The sequence below is a fragment of the Bubalus bubalis genome, chromosome 5 (genome assembly GCF_019923935.1).
Source record: "Bubalus bubalis isolate 160015118507 breed Murrah chromosome 5, NDDB_SH_1, whole genome shotgun sequence".
Taxonomy (NCBI): domain Eukaryota; kingdom Metazoa; phylum Chordata; class Mammalia; order Artiodactyla; family Bovidae; genus Bubalus; species Bubalus bubalis.
The window spans coordinates 131,473,661-131,486,405 of record NC_059161.1 but is presented as its reverse complement, the minus strand read 5'-3'; the positions used below and the strand labels follow the sequence as shown (position 1 = coordinate 131,486,405).

At 63.1% G+C, this 12,745-nt stretch overlaps 1 protein-coding gene across 3 annotated transcripts in view; it reads right to left on the bottom strand.

Moving 5' to 3' along the window:
• The window catches only part of MOB2 (MOB kinase activator 2), a 52,506-nt gene that overhangs the window by 17,815 nt on the left and 21,946 nt on the right, over positions 1–12,745 (bottom strand). The window contains exons 2-3 of one of the 3 annotated variants that reach the window (XM_045165874.1): positions 8,408–8,570; positions 7,513–7,710 (exon numbers count right to left, since the gene is read on the bottom strand). The exons of 1 other annotated variant lie outside the window; for it this stretch is intronic. In XM_045165874.1, the coding sequence (XP_045021809.1) occupies positions 7,513–7,710 (198 nt within the window). In that variant the 5' untranslated portion in view covers positions 8,408–8,570. Of the gene's footprint in view, positions 1–1,299; positions 1,444–7,512; positions 7,711–8,407; positions 8,571–12,745 lie in introns of those variants that run through there. One more of the 3 variants, XM_045165875.1, reaches the window with a different exon arrangement.

The window sequence follows — 12,745 nt, the reverse complement described above, 5'->3', positions numbered from 1 at the left end:
CCTTTGTGTGAAGTCCTCCTGGTCCCCTCGGCCTCGGTCTCTCTCTCCCAGACAGCTCGGAGGGCCGGCCCTGCCCTTGTCCTCCGTGGCGCCCATTCCGGGTCTGGGCCCCCCCGCCACGCTGGGCGCACAGGGCAACCCCCGCACTGTTGGGGGCGTCACCCTCCTGATCAGAGCCAACGTCCTGGAGGGGGCCCTGCCAGCATGGCCATTCCCCACACCTCTACACGGCAGCTCACTCGGCAGCCCACTCTGGGCTTCCGCTTACAACCCCGCGGAGTGCTCCGTGGTGGGGGGCGGCCGGGGGTGGCCCTGTGGGGGAGGAGGGTGGCAACCACAGAAACCTGGGGACGCGGGTCATGGAGCCCGTAGGTGGTCCCTCCCCCAGGGCTAGCAGCAGCCACAGCTGGGCCTCACCCAAACCCTCACACAGAAGCCTGCATAGCCTGGTTACAATCAAAGACAGAACTAGAAGAGCAAAAGAGAGTTTTCCTTCAGAGCCGTGATGCACCCAGATCACAAGCAAACACAAGACGTGCAAACGGGGGTCGAGGTCGGCCGGGTCTCGTCTGAACTGCGGCTTCCAGGGGAGGAGGGCAGTGCTCCACCCCGCCAGCTGCGTGTCCAGGGCCCCCTAACCACAGGGCTGAGCCGGGCCCCCAGAGCACGCAGCACAGGACGGACGCCCCGCCTGGGAGGGCCGGAGAGGCCCGCTCCCCAGCCCCCCATGCTCTCCTGAATGCCCGACCTAGCCGCTCCCACCCTGACGCAGAAGAGGCTCTGGAGAGGCTCCAGCCTCTCACGTGGGACACTGGAGGCTCTGTGGAGCAGCTGAGGGAGGTGAGGAAAGAGGGCCCACGGCAGACACGACCAGGGCAGGCTCCGGACAAGGTCGCTCGTCACAGACTCCGGTCACCCTGCCTGGGGACCTGGGGTGGCGAAGGCACGGTCCAGGGGGCTCAGCAGGGCACGACACAGGTCTGCCGCGGGCACAGTTCACCGCAGGCAGACGCCAGTCTCAGGGGCCCCCTGTTCTCACCCAGACCCTCTGGGCTGAACACCCGCTTTGGGGGCTCCCTGCCTCCCACAGACAGCAGGAAGGGCTGAAGTCTAGGGAGAACCTCACTCCAAACAAAGTTCTGAGCATGCCCAGCTGCTCCCGCTCCAGGCCCATCCGCTCCCCAGCCCAGGCGGGGTCTGCACACACGGAGACCTGACCAGGGGGACGGCCACTCCTCCCCAGATAGCCCCGGGGTGGGATGAGGGACTCTCCAACACCCGCGGCCCTGCCACGCTCACCTGAGCGCTTTGCCAACTGCCTGAAGCACCGTCTTGCAGCTGAGCCCGGCCTTGGGGGGCGGGCTGAGCAGAGCTCGGTCTGCGGGGAGACCACTGTGGTCTCCAAGCATGGTGGGCAGCGCAGAAGCGGGCCAGGAAAGCAGGCGCCCCAGCCCCAACGCTCCCTGCCTTCCTCGCAGCCCTGACTGGGAGCCAGCCACGCCGGCCAATGAGGACAAGTTGGGCGGGGAGGGCGGCCGGGCCCCGGCCGGGCAGGGACAGCAGCTGCTCCTTTTACAGGCAGGGCCGGCCAAGTCCGGTTACTTGAGGGGACGTCTCAGTCGCCTTTCAAAGTGGCGCCGCTCAGGCGCTGTGTGGGGCGAGGCCACTGCTGCGGGGTCAGCATGGCCCCAGAGGGAACCTGTCAGGGGGCCCTTCTGATGCAGCTGGGGACGCTCTGGGCAGGCAGGGCTGCAGGGAGAGGCGGGCTGTGCACCTGCAGAGCGCGGAGGCAGGCAGGCAGCATCTCCACCCAAACGGTCTTGGGAAGACAAGGTGCCAAGTGGGCACGAGGAAGAGGGTGGCAAGCCCCGTGGACACTGCCAGAGGCCTCCCGAGGGGGCACGAGAGGGGTGTGACCGAGGTCTTCGTCACGCGGGCCCCACACAGGACCGTCAAGGACTAGAAAAGCAACCGTCCGACCGGACGACCCCGGCTGGCCTCCAGCCTCTGACTGGCCACAGGCCCAGCTCGCTGTCAGCACCGGGCTGGCCTGCGCTCAGCAGCAGCCCCATCCAGCAGGAGCATGGCCCCGGAGCGGCCAGGCCCCCACACCGCGGCCTCAGCCGGACTCTCTGCCCCGCGGCCGCATCCCACAGAGCCAACCATTCACCCAGGCTCAAGCCAGCTCTGCGCTGTGGCAAAGCCCCCGGAAGGACCACCCCACATGCAGTGGAGCAGGCTGGCTGTCTGGCCACACGTGAGGACCAGGGCAGGACCCAGGCACCGTGCTGACCCGGGGAGCATGGGCTGTGGCCGCCCTGGGTGGGGAGGACGCGGCCTGCCAGGCAGCTGGTGCAACTGAGCAGAGGCTGCCTCCAACTCCCCGCCACAGGATGAGAACTGCCACTTCCTCAAGGGGCCCCGGGCCCCCCATGGGAGCAGATGGAAGACTGAGACCTGACCCGGCCACCCTGCCGCCGGGGAGTCCCCTTCCTGGGCGCTCTGGGCTGACAGAGCAAGGGCATGGGTGTGCATGCTCACCTCAACGTCTACGTCCCCACTGGCGGACACGGCATCCAACGTGGAGCCCGGCGTGCGTGCACCCTGACGCCTCTGCCTCTGGTCCGCCCCCGGAGACCATGCCCACCTCCTCCCCACCTGTCTGCAACCCCCCCACTCACGGCGCCCTAGCTGTGAAGGCAGCAGAGCCCGAACCCTGGTTGAAGGCGCCGGAACCTGTGGTTCACGTAAAAGCAAGTGGGCAAAGCTTCAAGGCTAAGTCCAACGAAGATGGAAAAGAACAAGGAAGAGTGATAATTACAACAACCCAGAAAAACACACACAGAACAGATGAAACACACACCTCAATAAATTCAAGTTTGGAAATCTCACAAATAGAATTAAAGAAAGAACTGAACAGACAGACAAAAAGGCCAATAAGAACCAGAAATGGGAGCTCCTAAATGAAGTCTAGATGAGAGGAGACACCCCGGCAGCGCCGGGGAGACATGAGAGGGGAGGGCTTGTGGTTTTTAATGAAAAGGGAATGAAGACCTTTCTCCACTGGGAGTAACCGACGGTGGACCCGCCCTCCACCATCAACAACCGCACACTGGATACAACATAAGAAGCAACTGGTTTCAGACGCTGGAGGACACGGGGGATGGTGCCCTGGACGGCAAAGAAGGCCTGGGGAGGGCCGTGACGGCCCGCTGGAGGGCCCAGGGTCTCAGCCACAGCCGACGCAAGAACAGAGCTGGGGCTGCGGACATGTGGGGCAGAGAAGCAGAGGGGGCGGGGCTTCCCAGACTAGGGCCGCACGGATGGACAGAGGGCCACGAAGCCTTCGGCCAACTCCCGGGCTGAGGAAGCTTTACCGCAGTGCTCACGGAGGGCGCTGTGCTGAGCCCTGCCTTCCTGCTGGGGTCTTGTCTTGTCCCAGCCTCACTGAGTCAGCCGGGCAGTGTCTCCTCCTCCGGGCTCCTTGGCAGGGAGGCGACCAGCGAAGGCCTGCGGTGGTGCCTGACCACTGCCTGCGAGGACCTGCTCGGCGGGGAGGGGACCCCGCTGAGGGGCCCCAGCAGCGAGTCTGGGAGGCCGAACGGGCAGAGATCAGGGGCAGCGCACCAGGGGGACGGGACGCCGAGCGCCGTGCGGACGTGCTGCAGGCCCTCGGGTTCCCGGCTGAGCCCGCCAGGACACATGCTCCAGGAGCGGCTACAGGAGGACACCCCACCCAGGAGGATCGGCGCGGCTGACCTCAAGGCTCGCAAGGGCCTAAAACGAGTTCCTTCCCCCCAACCAGAGTGGGACAGGTGGCAAACTCGAGGTCAGTGGTGAGAAAAACCGGCCAGATATGTAATTGTGTCATAACCCCACCAGCACAGAACAGACGCAAGACTGAGAGCGATCAGTCATTTCCAACCTGAGTCCAAGCAACTTACAGACACGGAGAGATACCCAGCACCAAACAAGGCAAAAGACCCTGCTGCTGGGAAAGTCGAGGGCAGGAGGAGGGGGCGGCTGAGGACAGGATGGTTGGATGGCATCACTGACTCAATGGACATGAACTTCAGCAGACTCTGGGAGACAGTGGAGGACAGGAGTCTGGCGTGCCACGGTCCACGGGGTCACAGAGTCAGACGCGACTTAGCGACTGAAGGACACAGATGAACAGCAGCCGAGGTGAAGCTGCCAAGGTTTTCTGTCCAATCAGAAACCACCAACCTCAAGAAGGAGGAAAACAACGCAAGGGACGTCGTTCAGTCACATCCGACTCTGTGCAACCCTGTGGACTGCAGCCCACCGGCTCCTCCATCCATGGGATTTTCCAGGCAAGAATACCGGAGTGGGTTGCCATTTCCTTCTTCAGGAGACCTTCCCTGACCCAGGGATTCAACCTGGGTCTCCCGCATTGTAGGCAGATGCTTTACTGTCTGAGCCACACTAGGAATCAAATCAATTGATCAAAAAAGACCTCAAGAGGGCTCAGGGAGACAGTGAGAAGGCAGTGATGTCGGGGTCACTATGACTGTGTCCCACCTGTTCCAGAGACAAGAGAAACACCGGACACGTTACAAGGAGATTTTAAAAAGTGTTTTCTGAAGATCCCAGTTGAACTTGTAGAAACTGAAATATCTGAGACAAAAAGTACCCTGAATGGAGGTGAAGGCAGGCCGAACGCTGCAGACACAGTGGCGACGACAGAAGGTGCCGCAGCAGGAGCTCGAGGGACCGGCTGTGAGAAGAGGGGCCGCGTCTGCCTCCTGGGAAGACCACTAGCCCGCCTCCGCCCGGAAGATCCAGCTCCTCCTACATCAGGGACAAGGGTTGAAGGGACCCTCCAGGCAGAGCAGAGGAGTCAGCGTGAGGGGCCACGCGGCCACCAGGCTGGACACAAGTGGCCCCCACACTCAGAGGCTGCAGCGAGCGAGAGAGGGCAGGTGGGCCCGGCCCGGGGGAAGGCGGCCCAGCATTCTCAGACCCCACCAGGCAATTTGCCCCGGCGAGAGCAAGCTCAGGCCTACAAAGAAACCTGCCTGCCAGGTCACAAACTGGAAACAACCCATGCAGCTGCTGGCAGCGGGCGAACAGGCCTCCCAGGCACCACCCAGCCGAATGATGCCCAGAGCGCCCGGGGATGCCCCCCAGCCGGCGCTGCGGGTGGACCTCTGCCTCTGCATGGGCACTTGTGCCCTGGAGCACAAGCCGCTCTAGCCAGGTGCCCCGTGTTCAGGACGCTTGGGCGTCTGCACCCCCACACCCAGGACCCCGCCAAGAGCCCAGAGCTCAGAGCCCATCCCCGAGGGCTGTTGTCCCCAAGGAGAGGGCCTTTCAGGACACAAACAAAGCCCTGGACCTTGCTCCCACGGCCCCCCAAGCCCTTCACCACCAACAACCTGGGCCCAGGCCCTGCTGCCAGAAGGGCACCCATGAGCACACAGAATGTGCGCGCTCGGCCCAAGTGCCCTGGGGGCGGACTGACCCAGGCTGATGAAGGAGGGCCTTGGGGCCCCTGACAAATCACTCTGCCCGCTTCCTTGGTAAGACCGCAGGCAAGACGCCACCATGAGTTCAAGGCCCCCATTCCCGCAGGCGGACTTTCAGGAGAACAGAGAGCAGCCTGCTGCGCTGGAAGGTGAGTCTGGAGAGCTCAGGCCTCCGCTGAGGCCAGGAGGCAAGGGGATGGCAGAGCTGGACCAGAGGCACCTCTGCGCCAGAACCCCATGCAGTGAGTGCCCCGCACTCGGGGTCCGGACAGTCCTCCCAACCGCCAAGCTCCTCTCAGACCATCGCACACCAGGAAACAAAGCCCTAACCACACCGTGCACGGCAGGTGGCACGTGCGTCTACGTAAAGATACGTAAACATGCCTCCCTGAGCGGGCAAAGCAGCTCTCCAGGCCGGAAGCCACCCGCATATTTATTCTCAAGACAAGCATCTGGACCGTCCAGCCTCCACGGACTCCTCTAGGGCTGTACAGGTGAACGTGTGTGCGTGTCTACACGGGGAAGCGGTGTGTGTGAGTGGGAGTGTGAGTACAGCTGCAGGGCAACCATGCCCTTCCTTCCCACCCCTGGCCCAGGCTTTTCCCAGGGCACCCCTGACACCCTGCTGGCCCCTGAGGGTGCTGTGAATGGGCACAGGGAAGGAGCTGCCACCCTCCGGGACCACGGGCCCCCCTCTACAGGCCTGTGGCTGGTGTCAGGATGCGTCTCTCCTCGCCCCCTACCTTCCTGAGCTCTGGTAAGCTCAGTGCAGTTGCTCAGTTGTGACCGACTCTTTGCGACCCCATGGACTGCAGCATGCCAGGCTTCCCTGTCCAACAACTCCCGGAGCTTGCTCAGACTCATGTCCATCGAGTCAGTGAGCTCCAGTAAAGAACGCAGAGACAGAGTCAGGTGCCCATGTCCACCCGGACACCCTGCCTGCCTGCCCTTGACCCCTTCAGGAGGCTGGCCCCAGGCGTGCAAAAAAGGGCATGCAGCAAACTGGGCATCCTGTCCAGAAGCAGCAGGAACCAACGCTCAGTCCTTGCACATAACAGAGCAAGCCACCAGGGCCCCGTCCCCGGACAGTGATGAGGAGCTGGACACGATCCACAGCAAGGACTTCTGCACCTCAAGAGACCCCGTGAGAGAATGAAAAGACAAGCATCGGGTACTGACCCAGGACTTCCCTCCCCAACAGACAGAGCGCTCTCAAAACACAACTGAAAATGGGCAGGACATGGTAACAGACATGCCCCCAGAGAAGCTGCACCCACACCCACCAGGAAGGTCAGAATCAGACCACGGAGGCCGACAGGGCCAGACAGCACGTGCGGACACAGACGTGAGCCTCCACAGGCCACACCCACCCCCGGGACCCAGCCACCGCTCCTCTGGGCGGAAGGACGAAGGCGCCAGGCACACAGAGACACTGTGGGTGCTCACGGCGGCGCGATCCTGGTCTGAGCGCGCGGGAAGGGCAGGGCCAGCCGGGCCTCCTGTGTGCGAGGCCGCGCCTCACCAGAGGACACAGGACAGCTCTGCACAGCACGGGCGAGTCTCCCTGCAGCAGGCTCCAAGGGCAGACCCCTCACACCGGACACTCAAGGGTCCCCTCTAGACGGCTTCAGGTCGGAACCTGAGGCCCGCGGCAACTCAGTGGGTGCTAAGCCCCGAGGGTGTGGCGAGGGCCATCCAAGGTTCTAGATCAGTCTTGTGGGAGGTCAGAGACTACGTGTATCTATCAAAATTAAACAAAGCTTACCTTCAGACTCAGTGGAATGTAAATTACACCTCTGCAAGCTGACCGGAGGCAAACACGCCACACCCACAGGAAAGCAGGGACTCTCGCTGGCGCCCCTGCAGGGGGTCCCATGGGCCCCAGAGAAGCCACGGCCCACGGGGCCCCTGCCGAGGACTCCAGGCACAGGGCGCCCAAGGGCAAGAGGTGCCAGAGGCCAGGGGGCACCAGAGGGCCAGCTCCTTTCCGGCTCCACGACTCGGAGGGGCACAAGGCGCTAACCTGAAACCCGCCACCTGTGCGTTTGGAGCTGCAGTGCTTTCCCTTCGAGCGTCCTGCTGCAAAGAGCCAGTCACTCATCGCACGAGAGAGAAGAGGACGACCGTGCCGGAGAGCCTTCTTTCCAGGCTGGAGGTGGTTTCGGGCTCTGTCACCACTTTCTCCAACCCCTTTTCTCTGAGCGATGGCAAACAGCTTCATCTGGGTTTTCAAAGACAAGAGGGAGCAGGCAAAGGTTTGGGGGCCTCTCCTCCCAGGCCTGCCCTGTGTCTGTCCTCAGAGCCCCAAGACCACCTGCCCCCCACACACACACAGGCCCCTGGGCACCCCTCACGGCAGCCACACCACTGGGGCCACATCCAGAGGCGCCAGCAGCCTGGTGAGCTCGAGGCTGGGCGGGTGGACGGAGCCCCTGTTCAAGGCCCTGCGAGTGAAAGAGGGGCTTCTGTGGTTCAGTCAGAAGGGCTGGGACGCCTTGCTAAATGCCACAGCTGATGCTACCGGTGGTGGTAGGGGGGGTGGTCACCACGCTGGATCTCAGAGGGGAAAGCTAGAGACCCACTCAAAGAAACCTGCTTGGAGCCAAGGAGAGGTCACACACACCAGGGAGAGGCGGGGGTGGAGGGTGGGTGGGGGGTCCTCTGCAGTGCCTGCCTCGAGGCCCACACAGAAACAGCCTCCTGAGGCCAGAGGCCCCGCCCACGGCCCCCGGGGTGGGGCAGGAGCCGCACCTCCCGTGGCATCTCTGCTCTGCCCCGAGCCAGCTGGAACCTCGATGGCCGGGAGCGCCGGGCACTAGCTCCTGGGCCTCCACTGCCCAGGGCGACACCCTCGTGCCAGCCCCAGGCCTGGCCACCCCCCGCCCCGTCCCGGTGCTCCCCTCTCCAGGCCCGCTCACCTGACCCGATGCCCCATCTCACGGTGCAGGAGGCGGAGGCAGAGCCGAGACAAGGTCCACATATGACCCCGCCACCGCGGGCTCCGGGGCGCTCACACCTCCAGGAGGGCAGGCCCGGGACTGAGGAACGTGAATTTCTACTCCTGGCAAGAGCGCGGCTGCCCTGGGCAGGGAGAGGCGGGCCTCACCAACAGCCCTGCTGCTGCTCGGGCGGCAGGTGAGTCACTGGGGAGTGTGAGGGCCACACCTGCCTCCCTCCCGGCCCTGCGCTCCTTCTCCAGAGGAGGAGGAAGCCCCAGGCCACCAGGGCTCCTCACACTAGCGGGGAGAAGGGCAGCGCCCCACCTCATGCAGCCCGGGCAAACAGGAGCCCCGCTAGCCTCACCCGCCAGAGGCTGAGCGCTGGGCTCCCTCTGCATCCATCCGTCCCGTGTCAGCCCCCTACCCCTGGACCGCCCGCCAAGGAGGGCAGAGAAGACGTGCGGATTGGGGCAGAGTGCCCCCCTGGGCCCGGCTGCCAGGGGGAGCTGGGAAACGCCTGGATGCTGGAGCAGGGGGCAGCTAGGCAGGAAGAGCGCCTGGATGGGAGCGGGGAGGCAGGCTGCATCCCGCAGGCTAGGGGGTGGGAGCGCGGCACGAACGCAGGACAGGCTGTCAGCTTCGTGTGAGGATCCAGCCAAGCCAACTGCCCCCTGGCTCCTGGGCCGCCGCTGCCTACGGGGCACCCAGGTCACGCAGCCGCCACTCCTGAACCCCCCAAAGCGCTGGCCTGGGCACAGGGACTGTTGTCTCTCACTACAAGCCTTCCCAAGCCCAGCAGGCACAGAGCCCAGGCTGCCTAAGAAAAGGCTGAGGTGGATCCTGCCAAGTCACCCCGCCCTCCCTGCTGGTATAAAAACGTCGGAGGCAACATTTAGCCCAGGCACTGGAGAAGGAAATGGCAACCCACTCCAGTGTTCTTGCCTGGAGAATCCCAGGGACGGGGGAGCCTGGTGGGCTGCCGTCTATGGGGTCGCACAGAGTCGGACACGACTGAAGCGACTTAGCAGCAGCAGCACACAGGAAGGAGGCTGGGGGAGCCGCCTCCCCGCCCAGGGCCCAACCCCTACAGGCACTCAGGCACAGACACTGGGACTTCTCTGAATCTAAAACGCTGGAATCCAACCAAGAAACAGACTTCCCTGAGAAAAATGTCAGAGAGAGATGGACGAGGTCCACTGCTCATGCAGGGCTGTAGGGAAGCTTCCCGAGTGGAAAGGACCCCGAGAGGAGACAGGCTGGGAGCTCAGCAGGGGTGGAGAGTGACACCCCCTCCCCCAACGGTGAGCGCCCCAGGCTGGCCCCCACCGCCTCCAGGGACACCCCGTCAAGTGTCTGGGAGAGCCCCCCACGACCCAGGGGCGCCCGAGGCGCGCCACGCGGGTGGAGCAGCTTCCTGTCGCGGACACACGGCATGCAGGTGAACCCAGCGGCACCTGCCTCCCTGCCGGGCCGCTGTCCCGCTGTGGCCACCGGGCCCAGGGCGGGCCTGTCCCCGGGGGTGCTCGCAGGGCTCTGTGTGAGATGGTCTGGCCCCGTGGAGCCCGCTGTGCAAGCTCTGGGCATGTCTGAAGCAGGTGAGGAGGTCAGATGCACTGAGCGCCTTTCAGCTTTCCACATTTTCAGCTTACGGCAGCTTTGCTGGGAGGTAACCCCACCGTGAGTTGAGGGGAGATCTAAGGACAGGCTCCCAGCAAGGATCAAACTCCTCTGACAGAACCTGTAGCCACCTCGATACTTCCCAGGCAGGTCCTGACGGGGAGCCTGGGAGGAAAGTCTCCCCTTCCGCCCCCAGCTGCCTGCTGGGCTGCGCCACCTCCAAGGACCCCCTTCCTCTCCCTTTGGTGCTGGGTCTCCTCAGCAGTTAGTTTCCCAATAGGAGGCGGATGAGAAGGACTACTTTTTCCAGAATTTGCAAGTGAAAAAACGTTTTATTCTGTCCTTGCGTTGGATTACTAGTTCGGCTGATGTGAACCGACCTCCACGTTGGAATTCCTTGTTTTTTAGTTTCCGGGTTGGATTTTGTTCAGAGTCCTGGTTAGTTTTGCTCTGTTCTCTTCTGAAGGTTTCTGAAATCCTTCCCTTATCCCATGCTCTGAAGGTCCCACTCATGTTTCCTGGTAGGAGCGGAGAAGTTTTCACTCTGGGGCAAGGGGTGAGCCTACTCAATCTCAACTCACTTCCTGTGATTCTAGAAACTTTCCAAGTTGCTTCAAAGCCCCTCTTCTGGAACCCCGCCGTGGCTCAGGGCCCCACACCGATGCGCTGACACCCTCACCACCGCCGACCTGGTGTCCACAGCTGACGCTCTGGCCCTGCTGGGAAATACACCCAACTACCGCCTCTTCCTTACCAGGATTTCACTTTGTCATCACGCCTCCAGCCTCCAAGCACTCCTGTTAATTCTCTGGACATTCCTTTTCTCCACCGGTTGGTTCTTACTTGCCGAGGGGTCCTCCGTGCTCTGCAGTCTCTCAGGAGATGAACGACAGGGCCAGCTCATCTGTTTGTTCAGTCTGCTCCCTCTTTTTCTATTGGTTTTGGTCTCTGCCTTCCTGTTCACATAGTTCATGAAACATGGGGTGCTCCCTGGCCATCCACTCATATTTAAAGATGGGCACTAAAGAAAGAGCTCACCGACAGTTTCGTGTGGAGGGCTGAGCGGGGGCAAGGGGGGACGGGGCTGGTTCAGGCTGCACGCAGGGGCATGCTCACCCCTCCACTGTCCAGTGTCTGGAGGGCTCTTCTGGGTGGGTCAGACCCCATCCTTCCGCCTGGGGAGTGGACAGCAGGCACCAGGGCCCTGGACACAGGCTGGGCTGGGAACCATGCTCGTGGCTCTGTCTGCATGGCGGAGGCCCTGGCGCGGTCCTGGGACACGCACTCTCAGGACAGCGATACTTGGGTTCGAGGCAAGCAGGAGGGAGCAGGCTGTCCAGCTGCTGCCGTGCACCTCCAGACCACCAACCGGCCCCTCCAAGGTCCCAAGGTCCCACAGCCCTGGGAACCACGCTAGGTTCCTAGGCTTCCGATTCCTCGTGCCTGCGTTCCACCTGATCACCAGCCTTCCAACTTCTGACTCTGCTGTCTCCCCGCTTTGTTCCCATCGGTCTCTGCCTTTCCAGAGCCCTCAGCTCTCATTCCAGGGGGGCTGGGGAGGGAGCAGATCCAACATACAAGTGCAAAGTCCGCTCTCTTCAGGCAAAGGGGCCAACACGACAGGACACTGGCGGGCAGCTCCCGCTCCCCTCCAATGGGGCCCCTGGGCTCGCCCCTTTCTGACAGCCCCCCCTCAGCTGCCACTCACCTGAGCGGTGCTTCCAGACAGGGGGTGCTCACAAGCTGCCCACACCCCTCCTCTGCCCACCTGTGGGCAAGGCTTCCCACCCAGTTCAGGCAGATTCATGGAGGCTGGCCTACCCTGCCTATGGGGCTGGTGGGCCTCAGAGAAAACTCATCTCAACAGTGTCCCCTCACAGCTCAGCCTTGCCCGACTCCCCTCCTTCCATCCCTCATCCTCAAATATCAGTCAGAGAACCCTGGGACCCAGCCCTGAGGGTCAGTGGGCTGCCCGCATCCTGTCCAAGGCTGTGGGCTAAACCCAAGCCCCGCCCAAGGCCTCCGAATGGACACCTGTGTCTTCATGGAGACGTGCCCAGAGGCCAGGACAGAGCACAGGTCCGCCATCCCCTGGACTCCCCAGCCAGAGCCAGCCGGGGCTGGGAACCCAGGCTCCTGCCTGCACAGGAAGGGCAGGACATGCGGGGAGCAGGCGCAACCACATCTGCCCAGAAAGGGGCCCTGGGGAGCCTCGTGCTCGCGGCCCCTCGGGCACCCTGCCTTCACAGGACCACGCCGCCACCAGCCACCGCCCCCCTAGGAATTCTGAAACCACGTGGAGGAGGGCTTTGTGGCTCAGGGAGGTCCCCGCCCCCTCTGCTGAGACCACAGGCGGAGCCCCTGATGCTGGATGACCTGCCCCAGATCTCAGGCCATCGTGGCAGAATGGGTACAGTGGACAGTGCACTCTGCCTGGGGTTGCTGTTTTCATGAGGAGTCTAAGAAGTATTGACAAAAACTTCACCGAAGGTCAGTGAGCGGCAAAACACAGACCCTGGCCTTGGTGGCCCTTAACTGCTCAAACACGGGCAGTCGCTGCAGCCAGCCCCTGGTGGTGGCCAGGGCTCCCCAGAGCACGGGCACAGTATGGACACGTGCCCTGAGGGCTGTCACCTGAGGGGTGCTTCCAGGCAGGGGGTGCTCACAAGCTGCCAAGAACCCCTCAAACAGGATCCCAGT